Source organism: Dioscorea cayenensis, chromosome 18 (assembly GCF_009730915.1).
Source record: "Dioscorea cayenensis subsp. rotundata cultivar TDr96_F1 chromosome 18, TDr96_F1_v2_PseudoChromosome.rev07_lg8_w22 25.fasta, whole genome shotgun sequence".
Classification (NCBI taxonomy): Eukaryota; Viridiplantae; Streptophyta; class Magnoliopsida; order Dioscoreales; family Dioscoreaceae; genus Dioscorea; species Dioscorea cayenensis.
In genome coordinates, this window is record NC_052488.1 from 1,243,099 (window position 1) to 1,263,062 (window position 19,964).

A 19,964-nucleotide genomic window follows, 5' to 3' on the forward strand; every position below is an offset into this window, starting at 1 on the left:
TTTTTTTTGTTGTACTTTATACTTTTATTTTTTAAAAAGTGAAAGTACAAGTAAGTCATGTATACCCTTAATTTTTTGGTCTTAGAAAGATCATGAGTTAAGTTTTACTGTTTTAAAACCATGGGTATGCAACTCACGGTTTAGATTTACACCATTACAAAACTAGAGGCTTGAGCGCCTTTGAACCCATGATTTTGTGTCTTTGGGAGTATATATAAAGCTCCTTATGGTTTGTAATGAGGGGACATGTAGAAGGCTGACTGGTGGTTTCTTAATAAAATTTTCTTTTAAAGTTCTTCTTCCTTCTCCTCTTATTATGCAAATATGTAAATATCATATTTAGTTCTTCTTCTTATGTTGTGTGCTTCTCCCGCTCTTCCGCCCTTTTTCACTTAACTCTCTCACCTCCGAGTGAGTAGTTCATCTTTTCTCCTAACACTCCTATCCCCAAGTGTTGAGTGTATCCCGATTTACTAATTTATACTCAGTCAAGCTTAAGAGTCACACCTTAGCTACTAGCACTTCCTGTGGATTATCTTCAAATGATTCGATTCATTGCACAAGTATGAATTCTTTTAAAAACACACGATTAATAGAGTCCAAGACAAGAAAATACACAATTGAATCTAAATCAAGATAATGCATTATAAAAGTCGATGAAAGATTGAAAGTTCACAACCAACTCTTTAAACAAGGAAACCCTAGAGTTCATCTATGCCCAAACACCATGAAAATTAGTTCTTAATTATTGGAGAACAACAATCCAATCTAAATGAAATAAAATACATAAAAAAGAATAATAAAACTTCCTCAAAACTCACAATCTACCTAGATGGATGAAGTTCTTTGAAAATTTCCCGATGTCACCGCTGAGATCTCTCCACGAACGGCTCCCTTGAAGCTTTAAACCTTTGTCTAATCTCTCTCTTTTGCTTTTTTTACCCCAGAGAAGATATGTAGTAGAAGCCCTGCAAATCTTCGCCCAAAGGGCAGTCAAAGAGTAATTGATGAGTATACAATTATATACATTTAATATCATTTTGTACACTCATTAGGCATGTTTTAGAGTAACATTATGGAATTCGATGTTTAACATGGTGCATTTTGCATTCTCAGGCTTCAGGTAGTACCTAGAGAATTTTGCGAGCATGCTTATGACCGTAAAGAGGAGCATAAGGACAAGCAGCATCACGCCTATCTCGCGGGACCGGCACGTGAAAACCACCTTGATAATCCGAGGAGGAACACCCACGCCACTCAACCCTCTGGTTGCAGCAAGGCTAACAAAACCCTGGAATGAACAACACTGAACAGAGAATTCAAACTCAAAATATACAAAAGATGGAACACGACGATAACATAGAGGAAGCAGTATAACCATACCCTGAAGATAGTGTTCAAAGATACCTGTTTGTCATAAATACAACAAAGATTCCAAGAAATTAAACAAACATACAACTATGCAAATAGAGTTCAAACACACTAGTGGATCCATGTTCTTATACAACATATTCATGCTCAAGGGATAACATACATAATACTTTAAAAGAAGAAAATTAAATAGGACAATCCTCAGAACTTCGTCTCGCCACCACACCACTAAAAGCTAAAGCCTGGAAAGGAGGGAGAAGGTGACTAACCTAAGTCACTCAGTGAATGGGTTAGCACAATTTGAAAAAAAAAAATATAAAAATCAAATCGAAACATTGCTAATAACCAAAATATAGCAATATCTATATATATATATGTATGTATAAGAAACATAGATGACATAAGAAAAATTCACTTGGCTCAAAATTTTTCGTATTCTTGTTGAGTCGAGTCTTTAGTTGTAGTTTTGTAATTTTGTTTGAGTTTGCAATAAATTGCTCGGTGTGTTTTGGATTTTTCATATGTTGGTTGGTTGTTTACCATCTTAGACAGTCATTTTGTGTTTTCCACGTCATATTTGTACTCGAGCTTAAATGAATGAAACATCTTTTTTTGCATTTTTGTACAAATTCCACAATATCATAAAATTGCCATACACCCGAAGTTCTTTTTCTTGTGGTTGTTTGAGTCCTACTATTAGATGCTCCGATATTACGGGATTCAGTAATTGGGTCAGGATCTGAATCAGCAAAACTTGTGAGGGTATTTTCATAAAAATAAAATGGTCCATTGTCGGAAGGAAAGTTGGGAGAACCAGCTATTAGGAAAAATAATAAAAAATTTAGAATTACCTCAACAGCTTTAAAATGAGTTGATAATGTAAATTTAATTCAAGGTTTTGTATAAATGTAGTTAAGGAATTGACAAATTGATGAAGCACTTTAGCCAAATTTTACAACTTCAAATCTTGAACTTGAAGAGGTTGAGAGCTAAAAGAACTTGGATGTTTGAGAATTAGAGTAAGAATGAGTAATTTGGTGTCAATAAAGTGTTAGTGTTTAGGGGTATTTATAGGTTTTTTAATTTTTTTTTAATTTCAAAAATACCCTTCTAAACTAGCCGTTTATTATTGTTGGAAAGGGTAAAAAAATAATTATAGCTTTAAAGACTAAAATGCCCCAAAAAACTAGTTGTTTCATAGTTGTTGAAGGAGCTAAAAATGCCATTTCACATGTTTGAATGACTTTATAAGAGAAAAAACTGATGGGCCTGGTTGACCATTGTGGGCCATGTTGTGCCAGACACGCCGTGCAATGGTTGGCCCACCTAGGTTATGCTGTGTCTGCTCACATGTCTGGGCCAGTATGGCTGTGCCGACAAGAGGGCCACAGATTCCTGGCCCAGCACGGCCTAGGAATTTGGGCCAGGCCTTCTACAGCTCAAGTCATGCTGGGGCGTACTAGGTTCTTGCCGGTACATTCCAATTTGCACCTCTACAATAGCATGAAAAATTACACCTCTTCAAGTAAAAATCCAATGATCACCCAAAATTGGGCTTTTGGATAAGTACTGTAAAGGCTATTTTGTCAATTCATATCTTTTAGATCATCATGCGCTAGTGACTTGTTTTTTTTGTCAAATGTCAAATTTTGAGAGACTTTCTTTCAACAATGATGGGCCAAGAGTGCCCTTTCAGAAACATAAGATTTATTACGTGGACCTATAATATCCTTTTCACAAATCAATATATACATGTCTTATATCATTAACTTTTCTCGTGTCTAAAATAGTCCAATAACAAAGCAATAACTAATAACTATGGCAGATGCAAAGGAGTGATATTCCCCTGGCCACGATTCTATTATAACTATCACATAATCAAGATGCGCATCAACCCTAGTCATGTAACTATTTTAATCTATCATCTTCTAAGTAAAAAGTAGTATTTTTTTCATCTAATAATTAACTTATCCATATATTATATATTAAAATAAATACCAAAATCTATAAATCCACCACAGTATATATATATGTCTCAATTCCATGAAACTTTCTCATATCTAAATTAATATAATCTAGAAAACATAAATATTATTTCATCAATTATTCCACCAAATTACAAATAAAACATAGGAATATTAAGTGAACCCTGGATCACTGACTGTCATTTTTCTTTTTCTCATAAAACATGAGAAGCTCATCAATCAAACAGTTAAGATCTTTATAAGAAGAACCATCTTTTTCCACCGTAGCTCCGGTGATCTTCTTCCACTCCATTGCTCGCTTCTTCATCTCTTCGCTGTCTTTCTCACTGAACTTCTTCATTGCTCTGGCAATGGCCTCGGCCGGCACCACCACCTTTTCATTCTGCAATGTGCTTCTAAACCCATCCCAAACCCTAACTCCAACTTTGAGCACCTCAACCAGAAGTCTCTCACTAATAAAATGATCAAAAGCTAACGGCCATGTCAGCATTGGCTTCCCAAAACTCAGCCCTTCCATCACTGAGTTCCACCCACAGTGTGTCATAAATACCCCTACTCCTTCATGCCCTAAAATGGCAGCTTGAGGTACCCATCCTTTGAACACCAATCCTTTGTCTTTCACTCTCTCCTCCCATCCTTCCGGCATCCACTCCATCTTCATATTCTCATCATCACCTCCTCTCACAACCCATATAAAATCCATCCCAGAACCTTCTAACCCTAAAGCCAGCTCCCTTAATTGCTCATCTTTGAAGTGACACCAACTCCCAAAGCAAACAAAAACCACTGAACCAATCTCTTTCTTTTCCAACCATCTCATGCATCTCTCTTTGTTAAAACCAGCTTCTACTTCTCTTTTCCCTCTCAGAGCTAAAGGTCCTACAAACCAAGCTCTCTGGCTATCCACCACCTTGAAAAGATCACAGTACTCACGCTCAAACTCATAGAAAGTGTTCACCACCACACCATAACTCTCAAGCTGTGATCTCTTCAAGTCGTCCCATGCTTGCGTTAGGAAATCATGCTTCTGGAGAAACTCCGGAAGCTCTGATTTGACCATCTTGATTTCTGGTCCGGGGAGGTCAGGGATAGTGAATGGATGAGAATCGTTAGGGACGTTGTCATGGACTCGGTTCTTGACAAGGTTGTTCATGACAATTTGAGGGAAGACGCCGGCAGCATGAGAGGTTATACGTGGGATGCCGAGTTCTCCGGCGATGTCGGTGGTCCACCAGTAGCAGATGTCGGCGATGATGGCGTCTGGAATATGGTGCGTTAAAAGTTTATGATGAATATCACGGCAGAGGTCTACGGCTTTGTAGATTTTCCAAGACTCCTCAAAAGAGACGGTGGAGAGGTTTTCGACGCCGACAGGGGAGATCGACGGAGGGGAAGGGGTGGAGGAGGAGGTGGACGTGGCAGCCGGAGGCGGCGTGACGGTCTAGGGTTGGACGGATGAGGTTGGCGTTGGCCGGAGTGGTGACAATTGTAGGTTCCACCCCCGGGTGGCCGGCGAAGAGGCAGGCTAAGTCTGTGATCGGAATGATGTGGCTGGTAGCGAAGAAAGGCATGAAGAAAACCCAGAGTTTCCGTGCACCACCACCTTCTTCTCCGGCGAAAGCCATCTTGTTTTCACCTTTGAGAATAAGAAGGTGATAAGAAGATGAAGATAGTGAGTGAAGAATGGGTGGAAGAGCTAGGGTTGGGTGAAAAAGAAATATATATATATATATATATATATTTCTTTTTCGAAAAAACAATTACCTGTTTGTTTTTAATTTTTTTAATGTAGACAAAATTGGCTATTTTTAGACACTTTAGCAAACTGTTAAAATTACTTGAATGTTTCTTTTAAGTAGTTGTATTAAAAACATAAATTATTTAATTTTAAATTGATTCATAAATCAAATGTTAAAAGTAAATAGCAAAATGAATTTAACACACAATAATTCTATGTTAATGCTAAAGGATAAATTTATTTATTTGGAGAATAAAAAATCCGGAAGAACTCAAATAATTCATTTTTTTATTTTTAAAATGTTTCTCATCTAACATTGTCATCTTATTAAGGCTTGAAAAAGACTATTAATTCACCCATGTTCACATATATGCTGGTTTTTTTTTTCTATTAGCGTATTTTCTCTTATTTTGGCTCTATGCCCTTGCAACCTAATTTTTATTTTTAACACAACAACTTATTATTATTATTATTATTATTTTTTATTATATAAAAATATATATTTAGTAATGATTTTTTGAGCTAGAGGTTTTTTTAAAAAAAATTGATAAAACAAGCTTGTTATTTTTCAAATGATCCATGAATCCTTTGTTGGTTAACACTCCCTATGAGTCGCATGCTTGTCATGATCCTCAAATTTAAATTTCTATTTTGCCCTTCGCTTTCAGTTCATGTTCCCTAAGCCTCTTTGCAACCATCTAGTCGCCAACTTTTTGAGAAAAACTAACATGCACTAGTCAAATGTGATAGAGAGTACTGGGGTGACTTTCATTGAGACAAGAGAAAAAAATAAACATATACAATTAGTATAAATACAAGAATATGTACTATACATAAATATAGCATGTATAAAAGTATATGTATACATATATACTAGTACTCTAACACGCTCCTTCAAACTCATGGTGGGTCATAAATCGAGGGTTTGTCAACTATAAACTGAAATAGAGAAACAATATGTGTCTTAATGAAAAAATTAGCAAGTTGGTGGGCGGAGGAAACATACGGAGGAAGAATACTGCCAGCAAGGTAATGATGACGAACAAAGTGAAGAGCCACCTCAAGATGCTTCGTGCGCTCATGAAACACAAGATTAGCAGCAATTTTTATGGCACTCTGGTTGTCACAATAGAGAGGATCGAGTGGGAGCAGATATAGAAACACCAAAATCCATCAAAATCTGAAGCAACCAAATAATCTTCTTAGCAGTGGAGGGCATATCACCATATTTAGCCTCGACAGTGGAAAGAGCAACAGTAGATTGTTTCTTGCTTTTCCAGGAGATAAGGGAATCTCCAAGGAAAATGTAGAAACTAGTGGTAGATCGCCGATCAGTTGAATCACCTGCCCAATCAGCATCAAAATGGGCCTGCAGCTCAAATGATGACGTGGTTGAGAAAAATAAAAATCATGTAACGAAGAACCAGTAGAAGTGCAGCATAATGAGTAAAGCAAGGAGCACTCACAAACTGACTGAGAACATGAACAACATAAGCAATATCGGGTCGAGTGATGGTCAAATAGACGAGAGCACCAATAAGAGCTCGATAGCGAGTGGGGTTAGTCAAAAGCCCACCATCAGAAGAGGAGAGACGGTGATGCAACTCAATACCAGAGGAAGCAATGCGAAGATCGGTGATGTTAGATCGTCAAAAATGTCATAAGTCTATTTCTGCTGAGACACTAAATAACCACGATGAGAATAAGAAATCTCAAGACCGAGAAAGTAAAGAAAGAGGACCAAGATCTTTCATCTGAAACTCAGTATATAACTGTTGTTTCAGAGAAATAATAGTATCAGCATCATCACCAGAATTAACCATGTCTTCGACATAGAGAAGAAGAATAGTGAGACCACAAGGGAGTCTGACGAGTGAAAAGGGCATAATCATGAGAGTTCTCAGTGAATCTAAGGCAAGAATCACACTGCAAAAACACTCAAACCAAGCGTGAGGACCCTGTTTGAGGCCATAAACAGCCTGACGAATATGGCATACATGCGGAGTAGGATGAGAGAAACTAGGAGGAGAAGTCATATAGATCTTCTCAGAAAGATCCCCATGTAAGAAGGCATTGGTCACATCTAATTGATAGAGTGACCAGTGATGTGCTGCAACAACAGCAAGAAGAAGACGAACTATAGTCAACTTGGCTACAAGAGCGAAGGTCTCCTCATAATTAATGTCATACACCTGAGTAAAGCCATAGCAACAAGACACACCTTATAGTGCTCGATAGTGCCATCAACAAGGGTCTTGAACCTATAGATCCACCGATAACTGATGGGAGTAACACCAGAAGGAAGGGGAACGAGATCCTAAGTATGCATTCGCTCAAGAGCCCCAAGTTCCTCTATCATAGCCTGCTGCCAATGGGAATGTTGGGCGACCTCACAATATGATTGTGGCACATAATGAGTGTGAACGGTAGCAAGAAAGGTCTAAAAATGTGGAGAATAGGTAAAAGAGAGAGAAAGAGCAAACTAAGTGGGAGGACGACGAACAAGATTTGGGTAACGATGATGGACATCAGGAGCATCTTCAGGGGAGGTGGGGATGAAGGAGGAAGCATGAGAATCACCTGAGGTATCAACACCTGCTAGGGATTAAGTAGAGGAAGGTGTTTTATTAATGAGATAGATGGATGTAAGAACAACCTCAACCCAAAATTGTGAAGGAACTGAAGAGGCGAAAAGAAGGGCACGAGTAGTCTCAAGAATATGGCTATGCTTGCACTTAGGAACACCATTTTGAGCAGGTGTGTAAGGACATGACTAAGGTGGAAGGGTGCCGTGAAAAGAAAGTAAAGCACGAAAAGACGTAGATAGATACTCTTTAGCTCCGTAAGTGTGAAGAACCTTAATTCATTTAACGAACTGAGTATAAACCAGTTGTGTGAAGTGAGAATAAATGGTGAATACTTTAGATTGAGAACGCATAAGGTAGAGCCAAGTATATCTTGAAAGGTTATCAATAAAGCTTATGTAATAAGAGAACCCAACAAGAGAAGAGGAAGAAGCAGGACCCCAGACATCAGAATGTCCAAGATCAAAAGTAGAGGCAAAAAAGGAGTCACTAGATGGAAAAGGAAGAGTCGAGTGTTTAGGAAACTTACAACCCATACAAGAAGATAATGAGCTTGAAGAGATAGAACCAAGATCGCATGAACTAGTTAATAGTTTCAAGCGAGCATGAGATACATGACCTAAGCTACAGTGCCAACGATCTAAACAACAAACAGAAGCAACAATAACATGTATACAAGTAGAAGGAGAGGATGATACAAGTATATGAAGAGACTCAAGGTGATAAAACCCACCAACTCTACGTCCGGTCCCAATCCTCTGGCCTGTAAGATGGTCCTACATAGAACAGTCAGAAGTAGAAAAAATAATGGTTAAACCATGATCTATAAGCTGACTGACAAAAATATGATTTAAAGCTAAACAACGAACAAGATGAGCTGTGGAATAGTAAATAACGAAGACTGAAGGTAACTGAACTGCGTGACATGAAAAAGACTTTCGTTAGCAGTACAAACATTAGAAAATGGATGATTGCTAGAAAGATAAACTACGGTAGTGGTGTCCGCAGTTATATGATGAGTAGCACCAGAGTCTAAAATACATGAGGAGGAAGGCATACCAGAAGCAGCAGACATAACAGAGGAGGAACTGGATTGCATGTCACGTTAAATGGCATGGAATTGCTTTGTAAGCTGAGCAACTTGAGAAGCAAGATCCCCAGAAGAATCAGGAGTCATGACCTTGACAATAGAAGCATAAGGTGAAGAAGAAATACCAAAATATCGCTGAGAAGGATGATTCTGCTATACCGGTAAAAAGAAGAGGATCCAATAGAGTAAGAGACCGGAGCACTGGGAGTACAGGTTTGAGAGAGTGGTCGCAGCCAGGACTGTGTCAATAGAGCTTGGACGAGAGGATAAGAGTGCATGCAACTTGGTCTCCTCAGCTATAATATTGCGCACAACATCATCGAATGATGGAATAGGGTCCCGATTAAGCAATTGCTGTGAACAACCTTATAGTCGGGACGGAGACACATTAGATACTCAAAAGTCCGATGTGTCTGGCGAGACTGAATGCGAGCCTTACAACACTCGCACTTCAAGCAAGTGGATGTCTCCAAGGAGTCAAGTCGTGTCCATAAAGATCGCAACTTAGTAACATATTCCCGGAGTAGAGCGTTCCCGTTACTGGACATAGGCTAGGTGAGATCCTATAAAATGGCATATTGGTGAGCTGAACTAGTCTGCTCAAACATATGACGTATATGGTCCCACATATCAAGGATAGTTTGAAGATGCCCAATCTCCATGCGAATGTCAACCTCGCAGGACTAACAAATGAGAGTCATAGCACGATGATCAGTAGTAACCTATGAAGAAGATGTACTATCAGTCTCTTTAGAAGGGGGGAGGTACCATCCACATGGCCAAGTAGCTCTAATTCAAATAGAATGATATGAATAGTAGTGTACCATTCTTTGTAATTAGTGCCATTTAATTTGACATCCACTGGAGTAAGAAAGTTGGGAGAGGAAGTTGAAGCCATGTGGGGCAGGATTTTTTTTTTTTTAATGAGTCACTATCAATAGAATAATATTAAATGCTATGAAATAACATCATATGCAAGCTTTTGTCTCCCATCAAGCTTGGTCGGCCAAATAATGGAAATGTCACTATTATGTGAATAGTGACATCTACTAACATCAAATACAAGCAAATAATGCTAGTAAGCTTTGTCGGCATAGTGCAGTGAAAAGGTTTGGGAGAAGGATGCTGGTGTGGTGGAGGCCAGGGATGGAGAAATGGTGGGAGATGCCGGAGAGAATGGCAAAAAAGCTTCAAAGCTCTCAAAGAAAGGGTTGGCCCAAGTTTTCTAAAAAGATCCGGCCAAGTAGGCACAGATCTTGCGAACATCAACCAGTCGATCGCCCAAAAAACTTTCTAGAAAACCTCTCTGATATCATGATAAGAGTAATGAGGTGACTTTCATTAAGACAAGAGGCCAATAAATAGATACAATTAATATAGATACAAGAGTATGTATTATTTATAAACATAGCATGTATAAAGTATATGTATACATATATACTAGTACTCTAACAAAATGAAAATCAGGATCCAACTTTTTTTTCCCATTTTCTCAATGTGCTTCTTACCTTGTTTCTTCATCTCATTCATCTCTTTCATCCTCAATTCTCTAATTAGGCTAGCTAGCCTGTCACCATAGCTGAAGTGCATATATACTTAGGTGTGGATTTCATTTGCCGGTCTCTCAGTTAATCAAGTGCTTACTCCAATAGTGCAGCACAAGTCGTTCCCTAACTGACGATGGCTTCATTTATAGGTATGTATGGATATCAAGGATGCACACTTAGGTTTATACGCTTATCAAGCTAAGGCTCATTACTTGACTTTATTTGTGAGCAATGAGGCTCGAGTAATATTAAGGCTAGTTACACCATTCCAAGTGACAAGGGCATGCAGTGTTTGATTTGCAACAAAGGGGACCTCCAAACTATGTTTGACGTACACCACGTATAGGTTAAAAGATGGTTGATTTAGTTGTTAACAATGTCAACTGGCTGACAAATTAAAGGCATTGCTAGGGCACTATATGCAACAACGTAAGACACCCATCTCCACAATTTTCCCTGATTCACGAGGTTTAAAGATTAGGGGTATAGTATATGTTTTAGGGTCTAGGATTTGGATCTTCACTAATTTATTCATGAAATTCTCATTTTTAAGGTTGAGGGCTTCAGTACACTTGTCATATTTAATGTTGTAATAGGAGGGTTTGGCTTTACGAGGTTATGTTAACTTCAGGTGTATTACTCCCTCCAGATAAGTCCACACAACATGCATACTTCACTTACTTGTATATGCATATATCTGCTAGAAATTTACAACATATACTATTTCTTGGTTACAAGCAACAATTTGTTACTTTTGAGTAATAGTTTATTACTCATGTATTAGTTTATAGCTTTTCTTTATGGTGTCTTACTTGCATGTAATAGTTTATTTTGGCTATAGTACAGGTTATTGAGACACTAACATCTATGGTTATCTTCTTCATACCCAATATCGATAGCCACATATGTAAGAACTTTGCCATACCATATTACAAAAAAACATGTTTTTGCAACAAATGTTTTTGCTACGGCTTAAAATTGTGTCACAAAACAAGGTTTTTGCAACCATAAAAAATCTTCATCATAAAAGAATAATTTTTTGCAACCAACTCAAATACCCGTCACAACAACTATAAACATTTGTAACCAACACATACATCCATTGCAAAAACTATTACTGTTTGTGATCAGGACAAATATTTGTCACAAAAACTATAAGCTTTTGTGACCAATGTATATACTCATTGCTAAAAGCCTAAAACTAAGGGCTTTTGTGACAACCAAATGCCGTCGTCGCAAAAACTATAAGCTTTTGTAACCAACATATACACTCATTGCTAAAACTAAGGGTTGTTGCAACAACTAAATGCCTTTGCCGCAAAAAGTATAAGTTTGTGACCAACATATATACTCGCTGCTAAAACTATGGGCTTTTGTGAAAACCAAATGCCATCGTTACAAAAACTATAAGCTTTTGTGACCAACATATATACTCATTGCTAAAACTGTGGGCTTTTGGACAACCAAATGCTATCGTCACAAAAACCATAGCGACAACCAAATTCAGTCGTCACAAAAACTATAATCTTTTGTGACTACCCCAAATAATGTCACAAAAACTATAACTATTTGCTACCAACATAAATACTCATCGCAAACACTGTAAATATTTATAACGAATATATACTCTTAACATAAGCTTGTATGCCATGAAAAATTATTGGCTTTTTTTGACCAAATTGCATTTTGTTACGAATACTTCAAGCTTAAAAATCTACTCGCAAATCTTAAAAAATCTAAATTAATTATTTTTTTCATAATTTTTTCCCCCTCAAGGATATATTAGTGAAAAATGATTTGATTTTTTTCATAAATAACATTAATCTTTAAAAAAATACGATTAATTAATAAATATTGAGAATTAAATAAATTTTTTTTTTATAATTTAAATATGTTAATAAACATTATTATTTAAAAAATGCTTGCTTTAAAGATAAATGTACAATTAGATATTTAACTAATAATGGGAGTAATTACTTAATGAATTAATTTAATTTAATTTGTGATTAATGGTGCAGTAATCCAAGATATGTATATGTATATTTAATTTAATTTATCTCAAAGGTTGGTATCTATATTTAATCTTTTCGCATATTTATTGGTATCTATATTTAATGCGAATCCCTGTCTATATTGCTCATCTCTATTCAAGATCTTCCTTTGATCACTTTGAATGGCTTGGTGGCTTTAAAGTTTGGCCAAGGCTTGGTATTCTTAAACTCTCTCTGATGTCTTATAGAAGCAAAGCAATAGGAACACCTTTTAATAGGAGACACAAACGTACGCACCGATCAAGTAATAAAGTGTTCGTGAAAGCAGGGTATCGATCCATAGGGAAGATCGAAAGTATTTCCTATCTCAAAAATTAACCAAAATAAAAATAGTGATGTGTGTGAACAAGCTCAAAAGCATTAGTAAGAAAATAAAAGAAGTTGAAAAATCAGGGGGAGAAGGGATGCCCAGGCATATTATCCCTCTAGGGGTTGTTAAGTACAAGACAAAGGTTGTATAAGCATGCAATCCTATTTGAACCGAGAGAAATCCAAAAGTATACTAAACACCTCTTGCAGGGGTGATTAGTATCTAATTCAGTACAGTGCTGATATGGACACTCTACAATCGCTTTGCACTCTATAAAATCTCACTGTGGATTAATAATAATTTCTAAAGTAGATAATCCTTCTTGTGATTAGATTAACCCTAATCCCATATAGAATAGAAATATGATTTCTCCTAAAATCTATTCCCATGATTGCAAAGAGCATGGAAATAACTTGTTAATCCACTCAGAAGGATTGAGGAAGGAAAACTCTCAACTCCAAAGTACCCTATTGATAGGCTTACTCATGTCTATGCTAGGTGGGTATTTCTACTCATCACAAAGCACATCAAACATGAAAACCAGGGTTTTCACCTCGATAGCAATCAAACCATACAAAACACGCAATTAGATTCAAATAACATGGATTACAATAAAGAAACAATTAAAGCATTAAGATCCACAACCAATGTTAAAAATAATAAAACCCTAGAGTTCAACTATGCCAGAACATCTACAAAATTTGCCCTCCATTAATGGAGGGAAAGCATCCAAATAATAAGACATGAAGAGAATAAAACTAGACATGAAAACCCCCTTCTCAATTGTGTCGGAAGATTATTGCTGGAGAATGCCCAAGAACCTTCCACGAACAATGCAAAGCTAGTCTTGACGGCTACAATCCTTCTTCTCCAAGATAGATGGGCTACATCTTGCTCTAAATTCGCCTCCAAAGCCCTGGAGATTCGCCATCTTTTTCCCCTAAGCCTCGATGCCAAATAGAATCAAAGATGCCCTAAAAACCCTCATACAGAATATTTATACTCTGTCTCTTACTGGTTGCTTATAGGTGTAAGGACCTAGTCATAAGGTTCTAAGGATGATGGGTCATGAGCTTTATAGGATCACTTACTACCATAAGTCCAGTTCATAAGGTCTTTGTATGGTGTTACGGTCCAGCTTACGGCCTTAAACACTGGACTGAAAGCTTCTCTATATGTTCCCTTGCGATCGTCATTACAGCGTATGCTTTGCTTGTAAGCTCTCCTGGAAGATCCTTATCGTCTGGCTTACGGACATAAATCTTCCCCGTAAGTCCTTTTCTATGTCTTTATGCTCCCTCTTACAAACATAAGCATGCCCGCAAGGTTCTCTGAAAGAGGCTTACGGCTGTAAGCCCGGCCGTAAGGTGCCAATAAGCAATTCTTTTTGCCTTGTCATTCTTTGATTGATGCCAAGAGAGCTCCATCTTCGTTGTTTTGGCTCTATAACACTTATTTTGACTCTCTCTCTCTCTCTCTCTCTCTCTCTCTCATCTTTAAATACTGTCCGAAGCCTGAGAATGCGAAACACACTATGTATAACATCGAATTCCAAAATATAACTATAACACATATCTAATAAGTATATTAAATGATACAAAATAATGAACAATTGTACACTCATTACCTTTATAAAATCCAAAGGGCTCATGCAAAGGATGGATTTAAAGTGTTATCAAACAGTGTATCTTCAAATTTAATAAAAATAAAATGAATAATTAAAACCTTCTAACTACCTAGGCTATACAAAATAATGAACAATTGTACACTCATTACCTTTATAAAATCCAAAGGGCTCATGCAAAGGATGGATATAAAGTGTTATCAAATAGTGTATCTTCAAATTTAATAAAAATAAAATGAATAATTAAAACCTTCTAACTACCAGGCTAGCCAATTATAGGTCATTAAGTGCTGAGGGATCCATAACTTTTTCACCAAATTTGATTACTTATGTCTAGTGGGGATGTTGTAGGCCATTGCAATACTTAGAGGGAAATTTATGGGGATGTTGTGGTCCATTGCAATATTTAGAGGGAAATTTATGTTCTTTTTCCTTTGTTTTTCACTATTTGCTCCATATTTATTTTACATTTTTTTAAACTAATTTGTATTTTACTTAAATGGTTTGATATTAGAGGATAAATAATTTGGGATGATTTAAATCTTAACATCCTACTCATCAAACTATCCTAATTATTAATCAAAATTTAAATTTAAACAATAATTAGAAGGTAGCATTGAAAAGCAAAGATAATTCTTAATGGGACGTTCCACTGATATGAAAAAACTTGTGTTGTTATTAAAAGTCAAATTACCTTTTATTATCAAAATCAGACACAAATATTTAAAAAAAGCGTTTGACCAAAGGGCTTGTAGTCTAGCGGTACCCCGGGTCCCCTCGTTGGAGGAGACGTGAGTTCGATTCCCCCTGACCGCGCTCCTCAGTTTCAAGAGGGTGAGGACGTTGTAGCAATTCCCCGCCCAGCGTCGTCCACGAGGGTTGGCGCTTGTCGCCCTACCTCAAAAAGCGTTTGAAAAGGAATTTCATTCTAATAAAAAATATTGTAAAAAAATGTCTGTTTTTTTTGTAAATTCACAAGAACCATATAATTAATTTTGAAAATTGTTATTAACCTAGTACTTATTATTTGTTATTGGTGGAAAATATTATATTTTAAGTATTCTAATTTCTAATATATAGAAATGAAATGAGAAAAATAAATATTGGGACAAACTATAGATTTTTTTCTTGGCAAAGAATAAAAGAGGTACCAGTTTAGATATGATTTTGTTTTCTTTTTTAAAACATATTTACTTTATGAAAAAAATGGTTTATTTCTTGGAGTTGTTTTTTTTTTTTAATAACAAATGCGACAAATGCTATTAGGGATGTGTGTACGAACCAATAATTGAACCTCCAACCCATACATCCTCACCCGGTGATGCAAAGTGTGGGTTATAAGCCATCACAAGACTTGAACTTGGAATGTTTTAAATGTCTCATATTAATATTTTTCACAGTGGGGCCAATGCCACTGAACTATGAATTCTTTGGTTAATTTAGTGTTTATTATATGTAATATATTACTTAATTAAGTAAAAAAACTTTTAATGGAAATGTTTTAGAAAAACGTAAATTAAATTTTATTTTAATTCACAAATGCAAATAAATGCACCATTAGAATACTAAAGAACCCATTTGAGTTTTATTATAAATATTATCCATTTAAGTTGGTCTAGTTTGGTAGAAGAGGAATTGTTTAAAAGGTCTAAACAACTTTACTATTGGGCCAAAAAGACCTTTGATTTTTTCAAATCTCTTGGAAGTCCTTTTTTTCCCAGAATTACTTTTAAGTCCAATGGCTAGATAACCTCGGTTTTACTATTCTTACATCATGTTCAATTATTAGTTTTGCTTTTTGGTTTTGGTATTTCAGATTTACTATTCTTATATGACCTTCTGTTTTTAGTTTTGCTCTTTGATTTTTGATGTGTCCGGTTACTATTTGGTGAATCTATTCAAATTTATGTGTTGTCGAAGAATTCAAAATTCCAAAAATAACGGGAGGGATGAAATGTAACTGGTTGTAAAAAAAAAATAGGGATTGTAGTGAATAATATTTTGTCAAAAAGACTTATCAGAATAAAGAAAAAATTTCAGGAATTAATAAGTAAATTTCCCTTAATAGAAAGACATTATAAAATTTCAACTTTCAAGTTCTTCATAAATAATTAATTCCATTTAAGTGGGCCATAAATAATTGGTGGGTGTCTTTGCATGTTCATAAGGCGTATGACAAATACAGGCAACAAAGGGACTACTGCTACCTTTTTACAGTTGTTCAAGCCATGGAAAGATCATGAATTGGTCTCGTTTTGTTTTTTACCTTATTAAATTTTTGGATTAAAAATAATAATAAAAGATGTTTTAATAATAAACAACATGTTTGTACTATAATGATTCTTGATATTTATTTATTTATTATTTTTTTAAATTCTACTAAGCTCAAAGTTTCAAGTATTTTAAATTGGTAGAAGAGAAATCCATGATCTGGGGGAATTCTCCTATGCCCTTAAGGATGGCTAGAGTAATTTTCTGTGGTTTTTATGTCGTATTTTTATGCTTTTTATTTTTTGAGTTCTTCTTAAAAAAATTTTTTGAAGTCACCCATGGCCCCTAAAGTTTAGATAGTAATTCATAGTACCCTCTAAAGGAAATATATATATATATATATATATATATATATATATATATATATATATATATATTTAAACCGTGAACTATACAATTTTATTTATTTTGGCCCCTTCATCTTCTTTATGCACTGACAAAAACATGCAACATAATTCCTATATGGATTGAATTTTTTTTATTAAAACATCAAAGTGAGATATATTTTTATAGTTAAGTTTAAAAAAAAATTTACTAATTTTTTAGTTTTCCGTTATTTATATTTTTTAAAAATTAATTTATTTATAAAATGGATAAACTATAAATTTATTAGAAAAAAGCAGCAAGCACATAAACAAATAGACAAGTCCACTAGATGTGAAGGCTGACCAAAAAAAAAAAACAACAAACAACTAAAGAAAGGCAACAAGATAAATGAAACAAACATGGCAAGACAAAGTCTCTCACATAAGGCTCTTTTATTTTGGCGTGTCCAACAAACCTAGTCTACATCTCAGTTGGTGGGAGGTTTGCCACCTGCGCGTCAGGGTCACATGTAGTACTCCCTGATAACTATATGCTCTTTTTCACTGTTTCTACCCAGTGCTCTAGTTTCTACTTTTTTTACTTGTAGTAATCGAATTCATCCAAAATTGAAAAGTAAGACTAATTTTCCAAATGACTGATGCAGGAGATAAAAATTTGCAATTGAAAATGCATTTATTTCTAAAAAGCCAGATATGCCATGTGATTGCTTTGCCTAGAAGATCCTAAGAGGTTTTATGGAAGGAGTTTATACTTTGAATCCAGTTGTAGTAAAGTGTTGCTAGATATTTTTTGCCAACAGGTACAAAATTAGGAGATGGTTTGTAGGCTTAATGTATGCATAACAAAGAATACAAGTGGTTGTGGGAAGCTTATTACACCGTCTTTTAATAAAGAGATTTTATAGTGTATGTAATTTACTATCCCAAGCCAACCAGCTCAAAAAGTTGATTTTGTGACATTTATTTTTGTCATAAAACATATTATAAGGTGTCACAAAAATCATCGATCGTCATAAAATATGAGTTGAATATTCAACTATTAATGACAAAATTTATCTTGTCACACTAATAGATGACGTATATTTACGTCACCTATTATTAAATAAATAAACGTCCTGAGTTAGTCGTGAATTGTCAGCTGCATATGAGAAAATATTCAACAATTAATGAGCGGAAGATGATTGTCACCCAAATTGGTGACTATAATTTTTTATCACGATTATTTAGAAATAATGTCACTAGATAACTTATATCATTAAGAAAATCTGAGGTAAATGTGCATCTATTTATGACAAAAACATGAGCGCTCACATGAAAAGGTGAGCGTAATTTTTTTCCACCGATTTTTGGAAAATAATGTCATAAAAATATTCTAAAATGTGAAATTGATCGTAACATTAGTATATTAGATCACTCAAATAGGTGGCATTTATAGACTCACCAAATATTTATTAATATTTAACATTTTCGTGATGTTTGCTAAATGAAAATATGACATAATTATTTTGTGACCCATTTACCATTCATCATGAATATTTTAATATCATTTTTTCATCACGTCATTTGTTAAAATATATAATATTTTTATATCATAATATAAAAAGAACACATAATAAAAATGAATTCAATACAATTTTCCACACTTAAATTTCAAACATAAAGTATCTAAATGGAAATGTGATCCTGAAAAATATAAAATATCGTTACATCTTGATAAATTCAAATTTTTTTCCCCAACCAAGCTAGTTGACATGTGTTGCAGCTTATTCGCTATCTTTCAATATGATTCTTCTTATGACAAAGATTCAGTTGATGAAGAACCCGGCCACTTGAAACTGTAATAAATATTCAATAAAAACAAATAAACAATTGATAAAAAGTAAAAGAAATGCCGTGATAAGTAAATTTAAAAAAAATGACATTGCAAGGTAAAATAAAACTTAAACATACTATTACCCAAAAATTACGGCATAGGCATGTGTATTTCATAATCAACCATAGCTTGGGTCATTATTTACATTCAATTAACTAATTTAATAAAATAATAAAATAAAATCATATATATCCAAACAGAGAAGCTTTTAGTCAATTGATTCAATAATAAAATAAAGCAATCGTGATTAAAAAACAAAAATTAAATTCACCTAAAACACGCAATAAATAATTTTTCTAAATCAAAATGATATATTTTATACATACCTTGTCTTCTTTGTGTGAAGAAGCCTAATGGTTGTCTTAGAAGAAATTTATATATTATTTCTCACTCGGATAGGAAATCAAGAAGATGAACAATGGAGACAAAGGTTTTCTTTAATGAGTTGTGAGAAGATTTGGTGAAATTTGGAAGAGAGAGTGATTGCTCCTAATTGGTACAAATTTTTAAAGACTATTTTTTTGGCGGGGAGTGAAGAAAATAGTAAAATTAAGTAGAGATTTGAAGAGATTTGGTGAAAGTTGGAGGAGCCAAAAAAGGTAAATTTTAATTTATACAATTTTTTTGGATCTTAATTGTACTTAATTTTAGCTACCGTTTTTGGCAAGAAGGAAGAAAATATGCATTTTAATCAATCTTTTGAACATTGGGGTTAACAAATTTATACTTTGCTAAAATTTAAAATTCATAGTTTATATATTACTTGTTCTTGGATCTACAATGTTTGGTTATTAGTTTAACATTATTTATCTTAATTTATATATTCTAATAATAAGTTATATCAAACAAAGTAATTTATACAAGATAATGTGTTAAATGATTTACATAAGTTAGTGAGTTAATTAATTAATTTATCCAAATTGTTTTTCATTAGCATCCTATTATATCTATAATTTGTAAGATAAATTATTATATTTTTATAATTGTCATATTAAATGATTTAGATTATTTATAACATTTGATTATTTTAAATTAACTATAAATTTTAATATAAATCTCAAATTAATTTTTATAACATTATTGTAATTTAATCATATTCCACTAAACATGCACATATAAAACAAAATAAAAATAAATATAATGAGAAAATTTTCAAGTATTACTTTTTTAAGTATTATTTCCCGAGATTTTCA

The 19,964-nt window shown here is 34.5% G+C and overlaps 1 protein-coding gene across 1 annotated transcript; it reads right to left on the reverse strand.

The window, feature by feature from the left end:
• Positions 1-1,051: 1,051 nt before the first annotated feature.
• Positions 1,052-4,981, reverse strand: LOC120282175 (anthocyanin 3'-O-beta-glucosyltransferase-like). Its single transcript, XM_039288934.1, has 4 exons — positions 4,729-4,981; positions 3,534-4,616; positions 1,337-1,407; positions 1,052-1,291 (listed from the first exon to the last, which is right to left on the reverse strand). The coding sequence occupies exons 1-4, from the start codon at positions 4,979-4,981 to the stop codon at positions 1,052-1,054; spliced, it is 1,647 nt and encodes a 548-aa protein (XP_039144868.1).
• Between the last annotated feature and the right edge of the window lie 14,983 nt (positions 4,982-19,964).